The sequence below is a fragment of the Heptranchias perlo genome, chromosome 31 (assembly GCF_035084215.1).
Source record: "Heptranchias perlo isolate sHepPer1 chromosome 31, sHepPer1.hap1, whole genome shotgun sequence".
Classification (NCBI taxonomy): Eukaryota; Metazoa; Chordata; class Chondrichthyes; order Hexanchiformes; family Hexanchidae; genus Heptranchias; species Heptranchias perlo.
The window spans coordinates 34,022,972-34,037,801 of NC_090355.1; the positions used below are offsets into that span (position 1 = coordinate 34,022,972).

At 42.9% G+C, this 14,830-nt stretch overlaps 1 protein-coding gene across 2 annotated transcripts in view; it reads left to right on the top strand.

The window, feature by feature from the left end:
- Positions 1-14,830, top strand: part of LOC137300690 (cip1-interacting zinc finger protein-like) — a 63,106-nt gene that overhangs the window by 843 nt on the left and 47,433 nt on the right. For both annotated transcript variants that reach the window (XM_067969940.1, XM_067969941.1), the window contains exons 2-4: positions 7,186-7,367; positions 10,785-10,951; positions 13,211-13,337. In XM_067969940.1, coding sequence (XP_067826041.1) covers positions 7,186-7,367; positions 10,785-10,951; positions 13,211-13,337 — 476 coding nt within the window. The remainder of the gene's footprint in view (positions 1-7,185; positions 7,368-10,784; positions 10,952-13,210; positions 13,338-14,830) is intronic.

Here is a 14,830-nt window from a genome sequence, read left to right on the forward strand (position 1 = left end):
TGCAACAGTGACTACACTTCAAAAAGTATCTCATTGGCCGTAAAGCGCTTTGGGACATTCTGAGGTCATGAAAGGTGCGATAGAGATGCAAGTTCTTTCTATCTTTCACTTCCCAAGTTTATTTGGACAATTGAGGCTAGAGTTATTGATCTGGTAAATGTACTTGATGCAGTCTGAGAGATGCCTATTTTAGTTTGACCAATAAGGGTTGCCACCAGTGTCATTAACAGGAAAACCTTGTGAGGGGGTGCAACTGATATAATAATTCAAACAAGGTCTAATTTAAACAAAAGGGACATTTTATAAATCTAAATCATAGTAATATTGCCCATCTCTACCAGACGCTATTCCCTTGCGGCGCCCACTGGTCATGGAAGGCCCCCCAAACGTATTGGCGAACACCGTGTGTCCCTTCGCCAGGGCCACCTGGGCACGGACAAGGCCGTGGAAGAGAGGAGCAGGCAGCCAGAGCGACCTCACGGTCCGCGCCCGTCCTCGACCCGTGAATGGCCATCTTCACCAGGCCCAGGAGAAGACTGACAACTCCTCTGTCTTCCCCCCCCCCCCCCCCCCACGACTCCCAGGCAGCCAAAGATCAGAAGCATAGGTTAACTGGGAGATGCAGAAGGCAGATGTGCTGCTGTTATCTCGCCAGCACTGGTGGCAAATATCTTTCTAGCTACAAATTTTTTAATAAAGAAAAAAAAAATCTGCAAGTGGTGGAAATCGGGGAAAGAAATGTTGGAAGTATACAAAGCAAGTCAGTCAGCATCTGTGAAGGGAAAACACAGGTTAATACTTCAGATGCAAGATGCTCCTCACAACTGAACAGTTCTGATTAAGGCGTTGGGGGTAGCAGCTCTGGGTCTCGAGTTTGTGACAGTCTGATATCACTATTGCTGGTCCCTGTTTCCACAACATTTTTAGCAAAATGGAAGCCACTTCACTTCATTGTGACTCTAAAGTTGGTGTGTGTAAGCAGTTAAGATTATGTGCTCTTGTTTTTCATTGAGGGTTGAAAACAGAACCTTCTGATTTAGAAAGAAGTGTGCTACCAACATAGTCAAGCTGATATTAAGTAGGTTTTGTGTCAGAACCAGTTAAAAACATAAAACAGGGACTGGTTAAAGGCCAATTAACCCTTTAAATTTATTCCCTCAACAGACTACAACAACTTGCATTTATATAGTGTCTTTAATATAGAAAACCATCCCAAGGTGCTTCACAGGAATGTAATCAAGACAAAATTTGACACCTAGCCAAAGAAGAGATATTAGGAGGGGTGACTAAAATCTTGGTCAAAGGGGTCGAATTGAAGGAGGAGAAAGAGACGGTGAGGTTTAGGGAGGGAATTCCAGAGCTTAGGGCCCAGACAGTTGAAGGCACGGCCGCCAGTGGTGGGGCGATGAAAATTGGGATTTGGAAGAGGCAAGAATTGGAGGAGCACAGAGATCTCGGAGGATTGTAGGTCTGGAGGAGGTTACAGAGATAGGGAGGGGCGAGGCCATGGATGAGGGACTTGAGTTACGTGGATAGACTGGAGAAGTTGGGGTTGTTCTCCTTGGAACAGAGAAGGTTGAGAGGAGATTTGATAGAGGGATTCAAAATCATGAAGGGTCTAGACATAGTAGATAAAGAGAAACTGTTCCTATTGGAGGAAGGATCAAGAACCAGTGGACATAGATTTAAAGTGATTGGCAAAAGAACCAAAGGTGACATGAGAAAAAACATTTTTACACTGCAAGTGATTAGGATCTGGAATGCACTGTCAGAGCCTGTGGTTGAGGGAGATTCAGTCATGGCCTTCAAAAGGGAACTGGGTAAATACTTGAAAGGAAAAAATTTGCTACTGGGATAGGGCGGGGGAAGTGGGACCAGCTGGATTGCTCTTGCATAGAGTCAGCACGGACTCGATGAGCCGAATGGCCTCCTTCTGTGCTGTAACCTTTCTATGATTCTCAGAATGGGTGATGGGTAAGCGGGACTATGTTACAACCTGCTGCAGAATTGTCTCTGCACAGTATTATCTTTGAAATCTGGTCATGTTACATGCAAGTCAGTGTGCCTGACAGCTCCTCTGCTGTTGTTTATGCTGGCAGAAGCTTTGCATGCATGCATTAAAGGTGCTGGCGAAGGAAGCAGTGGAAATGCTGCTCTCAGTACTTGCGTTAATTGGTGTCCAACACTGCAGCAGTTTCTAAGATCAGGTGGGGCTGCAGAACTCTGTAAATCAGGTGCATTGCAGTCAGGGCACACAGTCTGTTGGGTTAATAGTCTGATCTCGTGTAACCCACTGACAAGCTGCCGGATCAACAAATCAGTCCAGGGACAAGAATTAAACAACAGATCAGCAGTCAGAGAAACAAGTCAAGGGCAGGCTGCAAACTTGCCATCAGGGTGAATTTGCTATTACTGTGCTGCAAAGTACTCTGTATGAACTTAGTTACTCAGCAGAAAGCGGTTAATAAAAATCCCCTTGTTTATAACCTCTTGGTACATATTTAGAGATTTTTATCTTTAAAACAAAAACAACTTAATGTGAATCAGTGACAATATGAACTAAGGAGCTTTTAGTGCCTCTTGGCACATTAAATGATTTAAGGGCAGCCAAATGTACAAACCCTTGTGGATCATCCTGAAGTGACTGGTTGGTAGTTTGGAGAAAACGAGACCCAGCAGAGCATGCGTGATAAATTAGACACTGCAACAATGGTGCAGAGTGCTGTTGAAAGTATTCCATAAAATAGTTATCAACTATTCCAATGCTCTTCTGGCTGACCTCCCATCTTTCATAAACCTGAACTCATCAAAAACTGTTGATCTCTATTGGCTCCAGGTCCCTGAACACCTTGATTTTAAAATTCTCATCTTTGTGTTCAATTCCCTCCATGGCCTCACCCCTCCCTATCTCTATGCCCTCCTACAACCCTCTGTGAACTCTGCTTTCCTCCAATTCTGGTCTCTTGTGCATCCCTGACTTTCTTCGTCCCACCATTAGCTGCCGTGCCTTCAGCTCTCTATGCCCCAAGCTTTGGCATTTCCTCACTAAACCTCTCCTCCCTTAAGACACTCCTTAAAACCTACCTTTTTGACCAAACTTTTGGTCACTTGTCCTAATATCTCCTTCTTTGGCTCATTGTCAATTATTTTGTCTGATTACGCTCCTGTGAAGCACCTTGGGACGTTTTACCACGTTAAAGGCACTATATAAGTTCAAATTGTTGTTGAAAGATCGAAAGCTTACCTGCATATGATAATTGCACCTATGTACTCCATGTTGTGATTTAGTTTCTCAGTGTGAGCTGATTGCTGCTTGCTCTGTGTCCCATTGATGAGCCACAGTTAGCACTGCCATTTCGAGATGTTCAGAAAGACCAAATCCAGCCAGAAATGTTTCTAGAGCACTGTGAATAAACACCAGCTGCTCAAAAGAAACCCCATGATGTTCTTTTACTGTTTAACAGGGTTTGGGTATAGATAGCGTAGTGTAGGTCTCCGGGATCTGTGTCTTCATCTTCTGCATGTGAGATAGTCATAATTGCCAGAATCCTGTCTTCTGACTAATTCCACAGTATAACCATTTTCTTCACCAATAAGAGCTTTTTGTTTAATAAAAACAAAATGCTGGGAACACTCAGGAGGACAGGCAGCATCTGTAGAGAGAGAGAAACAGAGTTAATGTTTCATCAGAACAGGAAGAAGTTTGAGATTTAACAGTTTTTAAGCAAGTACAGAGCCAGGGAAAGGGAGGGAGGAGGAAAGAACAAAACGGAAGGTCTGTGATAGGGTGGAGGGCAGGAGTAATAAAATGACAAAAGGGATGATGCAAGGCAAAAGGGGGTGGTAATGGGACAAGGAAAGAAACAAAAGATGGGCCCAGAGGAGCTGTAAATGGCAGCAGCAGAACCATTACCAGCATCTGCTGGCCGAAAAAATGGGAGTAGTGGTTATGATTTGAAGTTATTGAAATCAATGTTGAGTCAGGAATGTTGTAAAGTGCCGAATTGAAAGATGAGGTGCTGTTCCTCGAGCTTCCATTGAGCTTCATTGGAACGGTATAGGAGGCCGAGGTCAGAGTGGGAGTGGGATGGAGAATTAAAATGGCAAGCGACCGGAAGCTCAGGGTCACGTTTGTGGACTGAATGGAGGCGTTCAGCAGCGTGATCACCCAATGTAGTGGAGACTGCATCATGAGCAGCGAATACAGTGCACTAAATTGAAAGAAGTACAAGTAAATCGCTGATTCACCTGGAAGGAGTGTTTGGAGCCCTGGATGGTGGGGGGGGGGGGGGGGGGGGGAGAGAGAGGAGGTGAAAGGGCAAGTGTAGCACCTCCTGCATTTGCACGGGAAGGTGCTGTGGGAAGGGGAGCGGGTGTTGGGAGTGATGGAAGAGCGGTCCAGGGTGTCGCGGAGGGAAAGGTCCCTTTGGAATACTGAAAGGGGAGTTGAAGGGAAGATGTGTTCGGTGGTGGCATCGGGCTGGAGGTGTCGGAAATGGCGGAGGCTGGTGGGGTGGAAGGTGAGGACAAAGGAAGACCCAATCGTGGTTCTGGAAGGGGTGAGGGCAGAAGTGCGGGAGATGGGACGGACACGGTTGCGGGTCCTGTCAACTGCAGTGGAGGTGATCCTCGGTTGAGGAAAAAAGAAGACATATCCAAAGTACTGGTGTGGAAGGTAGCATTGTTAGAACAGATGAGACGGAGAAACTGGGAGAATGGAAGAGAGTCCTTACAGGAAGCAGGGTGGGAGGATATATCCCCACCATCAGCCAATTCGATTCATTCCACCTGATATCAAGAAATGGCTGAGTGCACTGGATACAGCAAAGGCTAAGGGCCCCGACAACATCCCGGTTGTAGTGCTGAAGCCTTGTGCTCCAGAACTAGCTGCGCCTCTAGCCAAGCTGTTCCAGTACAGCTACAACACTGGCATCTACCCGGCAATATGGAAAATTGCCCAGGTATTTCCTGTTCACAAAAAGCAATCCGGCCAATTACCACCCCATCAGTCTACTCTCAATCATCAGCAAAGTGATGGAAGGTGTCATGGACAGTGCTATCAAACGGCACTTACTCACCAATAACCTGCTCACTGATGTTCAGTTTGGGTTCCGGCAGGACCACTCGGCTCCAGATCTCATTACAACCTTGGTCCAAACATGGACAAAAGAGCTGAATTCCAGAGGTGAGGTGAGAATGACTACCCTTGACATCAAGGCAGCATTTGACCGAGTGTGGCACCAAGGAGCAGAAACTTAACTGGACCAGCCACATAAATACTGTGGCTACAAGAGCAGGTCAAAGGCTGGGTATTCTGTGGCGAGTGACTCACCTCCTGACTCCCCAAAGCCTTTCCACCATCTACAAGGCACAAGTCAGGAGTGTGATGGAATACTTTCCACTTGCCTGGATGAGTGCAGCTCCAACAACACTCAAGAAGCTCAACACCATCCAGGACAAAGCAGCCTGCTTGATTGGCACTTCATCCACCACCCGAAACATTAACTCCCTTCACCACTTCACCAATGTGTACCATCTACAGGATGCACTGCAGCAACTCGTCAAGGCTTCTTCAACACATCTACCAAACCCGCAAACTCTACCACCTAGAAGGACAAGGGCAGCAGGCACATGGGAACAATACCACCTGCACATTCCCCTCCGAGTCACACACCATCCCGACTTGGAAATATATCGCCGTTCCTTTATCATCGCTGGGTCAAAATCCTGAAACCTCCTACCTAACAGCACTGTGGGAGAACCTTCACCACACGGACTGCAGCGGTTCAAGAAGGCGGCTCACCACCACCTTCTCAAGGACAATTAGGGATGGGCAATAAATGCTGGCCTTGCCAGCGATGCCCACATCCCATGAACGAATTTAAAAAATCAAGGTAGCTATGCGAGTCGGTACCCAGAAATGGAGAGAGAGAAGTTGAGGAAGGGAAGGGGATATTCGAAGATGGACCCTCTGAAGGCGAGGGAGGGGTGGAAATTGGAAACAGAGTTGATGAAATTTTCCAGTTCAGGGCGAGAACAGAAAGCGGCACCGATAGTCATCAATGCACTGAGGTTATAAACAAGGAGATTTTTTTAATCCCTTTCTGCAGAGTAAGTAACTTCGTACATTCATTCTGAGTACTTTGGAGCACATTAGTAGCAAATTCACCCTGAATGCAAGCTTGCAGCCTGCCCTTGGCTCGTTTCTCCGACTGGTGATCTGTTTAATTGCTGACAAAGGAAAGCAATGCTATCATAACAGTGACAGTCTTTATTCATGTACGATAACACAAATAACACATTAAGTCAAGTACAGAAAAAAAAAACAGTACAGGATGCTTGAGGTGTTGTGTGTGTGGCCCACAGTATGGACAGAAATCTGACCTTATGGGCACCAGTTTTGAAAAACTGTGATTTAAAGCCCTAAAGGATTCACAGTGGGGAGAATGAATGGCTTTGCATCTTATGGCAAGATTGTCAGATTCAGCTGTTTCAAGGGGCATGGATAGAACGTTAGTGTTGTAGCTTTGCTGTGGTGTTGTCTTGCATGAATTGATAATAGTTACATCCTGGGGGACACAGTTGTATTGTGAAAATGTTGTTGTGTTGTCATTTGCATGTGACGCACCTAAAATGGTGCTGGCTTCTTCCTGTCCTGAAGCATCAACTACTTCACACGCGCGCGTGTGAACTTACCCAACTTAGTTATTTTTATTCATTCATGGGATGTGGGCGTTGCTGGCAAGGCCAGCATTTAGTGCCCATCCCTAATTGCCCTTGTTAAGGTGGTGGTGAGCTGCCTTCTTGAGCCGCTGCAGTCCGTGTGGTTTACATCAGAGCACTGCTGTCCAACTACAATACGAACCCGAATGGATGCAAGGCATTTAAATGGTTGTACTGGAATGAGAAAAGCCACAAGGAAAGATGGGAGCAAACTAAGCTCCATCAGAGAACTGGAATGCCAGATCAAGTATTGGCACATAGACAGATGGTTGAGGGACACAATACTGCAATGAATTGTTACTGGACTCATTAAAAATTAAAATTGTTGGTGTCACTTATTGTGCGTCTGAAGACCCTAATTTGTTGTATTTTTACCACGATCCTTTGAAGGGAGCCTAAATATTTGTGTCTGTTGGGGAAATATTTATTTTATTTTTAATATATGGTTAATTATCTTTGTAGGGCTATGCAGCAGCAGCAGCAACATCACCACCATCAGCAGCAGCAGCAGCAGCAGCAACAACAACAACAACAACAACAGCAGCAACAGCAACAACAGCTAAACCTACGTCCAACCACTCAGGCTTCACTCCTTAATCCTAATCCCATGCTGCAGCGTGCCCTGATAATGCAGCAGATGCAAGGTAGGGTGATGACATTCGTAAGTTAGTAGCAAGTACACAATGCAGTGTTACTTTAAAAGGGTAAATTCCTTTCTTGATACCATTGTATTTTTTGTAACATTCACATCTTGGTAATCTTTTGAATTTAATATTTTGAAGCTTACTATTGACGACATTATTTCATTAAGAGGCTAAAATAATCCTTAAAAACCCTTGGAAGAGAAAGGGGTGCAGATGCCATTTTATGAGTGTTTCTGCATCACTCAAAGCTGTATGAGTGCAGTATATCTTTGTGTATATGCTTGTTTTTTTAGGTTCATTGCATAGATTAATTTTTTAAAAATGCCCTGTGCCAGTGAAGCATACACAGATGCTGTTCAATCACACTTCCTGAGCAATTGTTTAAGCTAATGAAGAGGGCGTTCTGGTAGCTATAGCGATTAGAGCAATGGGCTACTCGCCCAGTGTATTGTGAGCTTAAATCCATGCCTCAAGTTAATGTACATTGTAATAGACTTCTGTGGCTTGCTGGGGTTTTGTCAATTCTCAGCTGTTGTATGCTGCCTCGAAGAACAGTGCTACTTACAGTTAAGATTGGTGATCTGTAATGGCATAATATCCTACGACAAACCGTGTGATTTTCATACACTAACATATGCATGATTTTGCCTCAAGTAGCTTGATTTTTTTTTCTCTCTCTGTAGGATTTGTATTTTTAAATCTATCATTAAATTAAGTTGTACAAAACGTAAACTTGGGCACCAGGATCATCTGTGTATTATATATCAGCTGTAGCTGGTGCAGCACAGTACTACCTGTGTGCTGCATCTGATATTCCAGTTGATCCTGACACTCTAATTAAAGATTGTACTGTCTTAAAAGGCACAACCATGCATATTTGTTGATAGGAACATAGGAATTGGCAGTCAACGAAAGACAAAGGTCCATCTAGTTTGTCTTCTACCGTCCTGCTAGTTGCATGATACAATGATAACAGAGTTGTTGACTAATCATAGCAATCAATATGCACCAATTAGTCTACAGCAGACCCAGACATGACACAAGGAAAATCCCCAGTGGTGGAGAGCTTTGGGAGCCATAGGTCTAAAGTCACCTGTTTCTCTCAAGCATGTTACACTTACCACATGTTATGTCTCAGATTATTCATATATTGTATCCAAAATGTTATTTTCTGAAAGAAATTTATCTAATTTGTATTTGAATGAATCAATACTAACTGCTCCATAGATTGACCACTTGCTCACTGAAATAATGTTTCCGCAGATTAGTTTTGAATTTACCTTCCTTCAAGCGCAGGTTGTATCCTTTGCTTCTACTGTTCTAGACAAAGTGAAATAGCTTGTCAGGGTCTTACATTATCTGGTCCCTTTTTAGAATCCTAAAAACAGCAATCAGATCACCTTTCAGCTCTCTTTTCCAGTGAGAACATGCCCAATTTACATAATCGCTGCTCATAATCCAATCCCTTCATTTCCTCAAACATTCTAGTTGTTCGCTTCTGTATCTTTTCAATAGCTGCAATATCCTTTTTGTACTGTGGCGGCCAGAACTGTACACAGTATTCCGAGTGCGGTCACACCAATGATTTATAAAGTGGCAGGATTATTGACCTTTTAATACATCCCAACATCTGATTTGCTTTACTCACTGCTGCCAAGCATTGTTGTGATAGCAGCAGATTTAGAACGTGATTCTATTTAGAGCTGTCATGCTAGCTTTCTGCCAGCACCAAAGCATGTTTTAGCAAAGGTTGCTGGTGAAGTGTGTTCCTGCACGAGCAAATAAACTGGCATAATGACTCTAATAGGGATTTAAAATAAATCTAATTAAATTGATCAAATGTACCAAATCTTACTTCGAGTACCTGCATCAGATGGAGTATCAGCTCTAGTGCATTGGCTGTATAAAACAGGAGAATTTGCATTCATATTCAGCATTAATTGTCACATCTCTCCTGACGTTCTGTAGTACTTCACGGCCAATGATCACTTTTGAAGCGAAGTTACCACTGTTATGTAGGCACGTCCAGCAACCACTTTTGCACGCAGCAATGTCCCACAAACAGTGCTGAGATAAATGACCCATTACTTGCTTCATCAACAATTGGATTTCCCAGAATATCTATTTCCATAAGTACAAGTTAGAGATTTGTAATCAAATGTAGTGCACCGGCTGTAGTCCTGGTGTACTATGGCTATATTGTACTTAATGGGCTGTAGTGATCATATAAACTATAGCCTTACTTATAGTGCTGGTAGGGATGGGGAAGAACACTAAGGAAGAAAACCTATCTCAGCTGCAACTATATTAAGAATAAGAAGCTAGATAAGTACATAAGGGAAAAAGGAATAGAAGGATATGTTGAGATGAGGTAAGATGGGAGGAGGCTCGAGTGGAGCATAAACACTGGTGAGACTAGTTGGGCCAAATGGCCTATTTCTGTGCTGTGAAATTCTATGTACAGTCTTTGTTTTATGGTTGGATTCCTGTTTCAAAACCACTTTGGATCATTTTCTTTATTATGGTCTTAGTGTTTGTGCCACTAAGTTACTAAGGAATGCTGCCATCTGGCTCACTGTCTTGTAGGGTGGTTGTCAATTGAACCAACTTGGCTTCTTGGCATGGAATGGATTTTGTAGGTTTTTTATTTAATAATTCGTGTTCTTGGCCAGACCTATTGCCTGCCAAGTATGACTTTTACGTTAATCAGTTTATGTTTATAACCTTTGTGCATTCTGACCAAATTAAAACTCCTTTAACTTGGAAAAAAATTATGATGTCTTAAATATTTTAAACAAAACATTATTACCTTTTCAGTCAGCTATCTGTTACTATTTCTAATATGCTATCTGATCTCCTGCGGCATTGCTCATAAGTGGGTGTTGTAATATTTAGCTGCTAACTCGACCTGTTCCTTTAATGCCACTGCTCAGATACTTCTGTGGGGAAGTGATCTAATTAGGTCCTGAAGTAAATTAGAAGCTGGTTATTGTTGGTTAGTTCTCTAGATTGGCAGCCACCTTGCTTCTCCATGTTATCTCAACAACCTCTCCAGGTTATCTCAAGGTCAGAAAAAAACATACTTTAGGATTGTTTGACTGTGATCTCTTGGTGTTTTATATAAAGTGTGAAGTTTGGTGTGTGATGATGCACTCAAAACCTTTATGGAGATATTGATGATTTGCCCAGTATGTACTTAAGTTTAGACCTCAAATGTTTGTTTGTACAATATTGTAGTACAGGCCATTTCATCAAAATGCATTCTCTGAATTAGCTGTAAAGGGAAGTATTTTATTGGTGAAATTGGCATGTCTTTATTAATACTGAATATAAAATGTTGTGTCCACAACTGATATGTCATGCAATACAGATCATGTTTCCTATATCTCTGGTTCTCACAAGGATTCAATTTTTTAGGCAGTCTTCGTGGATACAGCATGACTACTCCAGGCCTTCAACCGTTCTTCCCACCAGGATCCAGGGCATCAATTCTGGGCACCCCTCCTCTTGGCATCCAGCTGCAGACACCTCGCATTGGATTTGGGAATCAACTCTTCCAGCCGCATAACCGAGGATTCAACAAGGTAAGAGGAAAGCACATTACGATGGGGAGAATCAGACCTTCCTTTTGGGAAAGCTGTAGAAATTAAGTTGGCCCATGTGACGAAAAATGGTGTATACCCAGGCAAATAAATCTACTAGTAAATGTGTGAATATCTGGTTTTCATATTGCATAGTTTCGTAAGAACATAAGAAATAGGAACAGGAGTAGGCCTTAAAGCCCCTCGAGCCTGCTCCGCCATTCAATAAGATCACGGCTGATCTTCTACCTCAACTCCACTTTAATGCCCTACCCCCATATCCCTTGATTCCCTTAATGCCCAAAAATCTATCGATCTCAGTCTTGAATATAGTCAATGACTAAGCATCCACAGCCCTCTGGGGTAGAGAATTCCAAAGATTTACAACCCACTGGGTGAAGAAATTTTTCCTCAACTCGGTCCTAAATGGCCGATCCCTTATTTTGAGACTATGACCCTTAGTTCTGGACTCTTCAGTCAGGGGAAACAGCCGCTCAGCATCTACCCTGTCAAGCCCTCTAAGAATATTATACGTTTCAATGAGATCACCTCTCATTCTTCTAAACTCCAGATAATATAGGCCCATTCTACTCAATCTCTCCTCATAGGACAACCCTCTCATCCCAGGAATCAATCTAGTGAACCTCTGTTGCGTCCCCCTCTAAGGCATCTATATCCTTCCTTAGGTAAGGAGACCAAAACTGTACACAGTACTCCAGGCATGGTCTCACTAGCGCCCTATATAATTGCAGCAAGACCTCCTTACTCTTATGCTTCAAGCCCCTTGCAATAAAGGTGTAGCGTGCTGCAGTGTGGATGTTCGCTTGTAGCAATTTAGATTTCTGTAGCATTCATTGTGTACAAAAAGACATCAAGTACTTTACAGGGTGGTGTGTATTGAGAGGACTCTGAGTGGGGTTGGGAGGGAAGGGAGAGATGGTTTCAGCGAAGGATTTTCAGGTAGCTTCCCAAAATGGAGTCTCTGCCCTTCATACGTGCAGTCCTTGCATTAAAGGGATGGGCAGGAGCAGGAGAACTTTGGGTCATAGATAAGTTTATGATTCAGGTTTTTTAAAGCACCATTTTCTCCTTCCGTGCTTCCAGTCTTTCTCACGAACGGACCTCGTTCTATATTATCTAGAAGCTGTTACTGCTCACTCTGCATTTGCAGGTAGCATATGGCCTGGGGCCAACAATCACCCCAATTGCAGTCATTTGCATTCACTGCTTACAATCAACTTTCATCTGTTTGTTGTACAACAAACAGATGAAAGCTTTTAATTAGTGTATTTCCACTTTAAAGAATGCAAAAAAGTATCAGAAATAGGCTTAGGCAACACCAAAACAATAATCAATTATAAATGTCCACAAGGCGGCTACCAAAAACTTGTTTTGGGAAGTTTTATTTTGGGGAATTTAACCTCTTGAGCTTTTTTTTTAAGTGGAAGATTTAGGTGATCTGAGACAACAAAAATTATCATATGCCCTATTATGGTTTTGTACATTAGTGAATAATGTGCCATTGGATCTCCTGTGATTTTGTTCACGAGTATTATCCTTTTGGATCTACTGAGTGAAGAAAAGCAGTTTCGCTATGCCAAACTTCTGCTGCTGATGAAACCGCCTTTTTTGCAATCCTGCAGAATACTTTGTGACCATCTCCTCCCCAGTTAGGATTTCATTTGATGTTTGACTTCCAGTTGACCTTTGACAATATCAGTGTTCATACACAGTTGACAGTGAGCGATGGGGGACAAGCTTGCACCCAGACAACAGTTAATTGGGGGCCATTTACATAGAATCTATTTTTAAATGTTGTACCAATTCCAGATATTCAGAACACACAAGTATCGCCACTCTGACGTTATTCACACAGTTGCTGTCATCTGGATATGACTGTTAAAAGCAACATCCCAAGTTCCCCAAAGAACATGGGGGCTGTCTGAAATCTTGGTTTAAAGCCACAGGGCAGAAAATATTACCTGCTAAACCGCTTGGCTCCAACGCCATAGAATGCACCCTTAGACTTGCACCTTTTGGAAAATGGTTTTTAAAGCGGCACTTAACTCCATTAAAAGTCTTTTCCTCAGCCTGCTATTCAGAACCATGTATGTGTTGTGGATAAATGCAGTCTGTAACATTGCATCTTTACTACAGCTTCATCTTGCACTCTTGAGTAACGTTCCATTATGATGCCTGAGCCCTTGTTTAGTTTTGGTGCTACATGACTTTCCACTGAATGCAAAATGTTCTGACGTGTAGGATTTTAAGAGAATGCAGGATATGAGAAGGGACCGCTATCCTCCACGGGATCCATTCCGGGCAAAAATGGACGAAAAACGGGATGCAAATAAAACCAACGCCAAGTCTGTAGCAAAGGAATCAACAGGTACTAAGTATGCAAAAAAAAAGGTAGTTTATGTGCTAATATAATAAGTAACTCAAAAAGCTTGAAATCTACTGCAAAGTAGTGAAATAGGAAGGCAAAACAAATATTTTTATTGATGACTTCCTCATCTCTTATTATTTGCCCCCTCCATGCTTTAGTCCTGGATATTTAAAAATGGCTTGGATGAAGAGGGCTGGGAGGAGGCTCATGTGGAGTATAAACACTGGCATAGACCAGTTGGGTCGAATGGCCTGTTTTTATGCTGTAGGCTCTGTATAACGCCAGGTAAAATAGTTCTGAAAAACACACTTTTATGTAAGAGCTGCACCTACAAGGTACATTTACCATAGATTTCAGGAAGATCTAGATGTGATGGGGGAATGGGCTCATATCCGGCAGGCGTCTTTTAATATAGATAAATGTAGCATCATGAACTTGCGTAGGGGCATCGCCAGGCATGTATATGGCATGTATATACCATGTAGGAGATTGCATGGCTGGTGAGTGGGGATGAAGGTGTTTAGAAGTTACACCATGACAGTATAGGACAGACTGGATGGACCAGCCTGTCCTTTGTGTTCATGTAACGCAAGCAGTTGTACTTACCAACCGCATCTCTCTCCCACGGTTGTGTGAGGGAAGCTGCCTGTTTAATTTCCTGCTATCAAAATCCTTTCCTGTTTAATGCACTTGATGATTCAACCAGAAATGGGTGAGGCAGGCTTGTTGAGCTAAATTGGCTTTTCCTGCTCCTGGATTTTCCATTGATTCGGTCACAATTGCTCTTTTTCTCCAACATTCTGTCACATTACATTGCAAGCTCTAGTGGCTACGCTACACACAGATTTAACTCCTTGTGTGCTGCTGAACACACAAGAACCATTGAATTGCAATGAGTTGCACCATTTTGGAAGTCAGACGATGAGCTGCAGAGTGTCATTCTCACAGCTTATGATGTGTTATCACCGCCCTAAGCAGTTACTGCATAAACACTTCTTATCCTTGTATCTAGAATATTTCACTACTTACTCAAGCACTTGGATCCTCCGAGATGTTGTGCTTCTTTCAGGCTTGTAATTTGTAAAAGATTGTTTTAGGAGCTAACTCCTACTTGTAGATGTTTTTAAACACCTTAAGTGATGCACACTATACTCCATGCATACATTAACATTTTATTGTGACTGTGATCGTTTGTTCCAAGACTACTGGTTAATACAAATATTATCTCAGCAAGCGTTGCTTTAAACACATTCTCTCCGTCACGATGACTGCTTATTTCCACCCACACAATATTGCTTGCCTCTTTTGCACTGCCACTGAAACCCTCATCTACACCTTCATCAATTTACAGCTCTATTTTTCCTAGGCTCTCCTTGCAAATATCTCGAGCTCCACCCTATGGCGGAGTGACCCATCTGCTTTCTTCTCTCCTTCCCTCCCCCCTTATTAAATCTGTTCCTTTATAATGAATGCAGTGTAATAGCAGGCTGAAA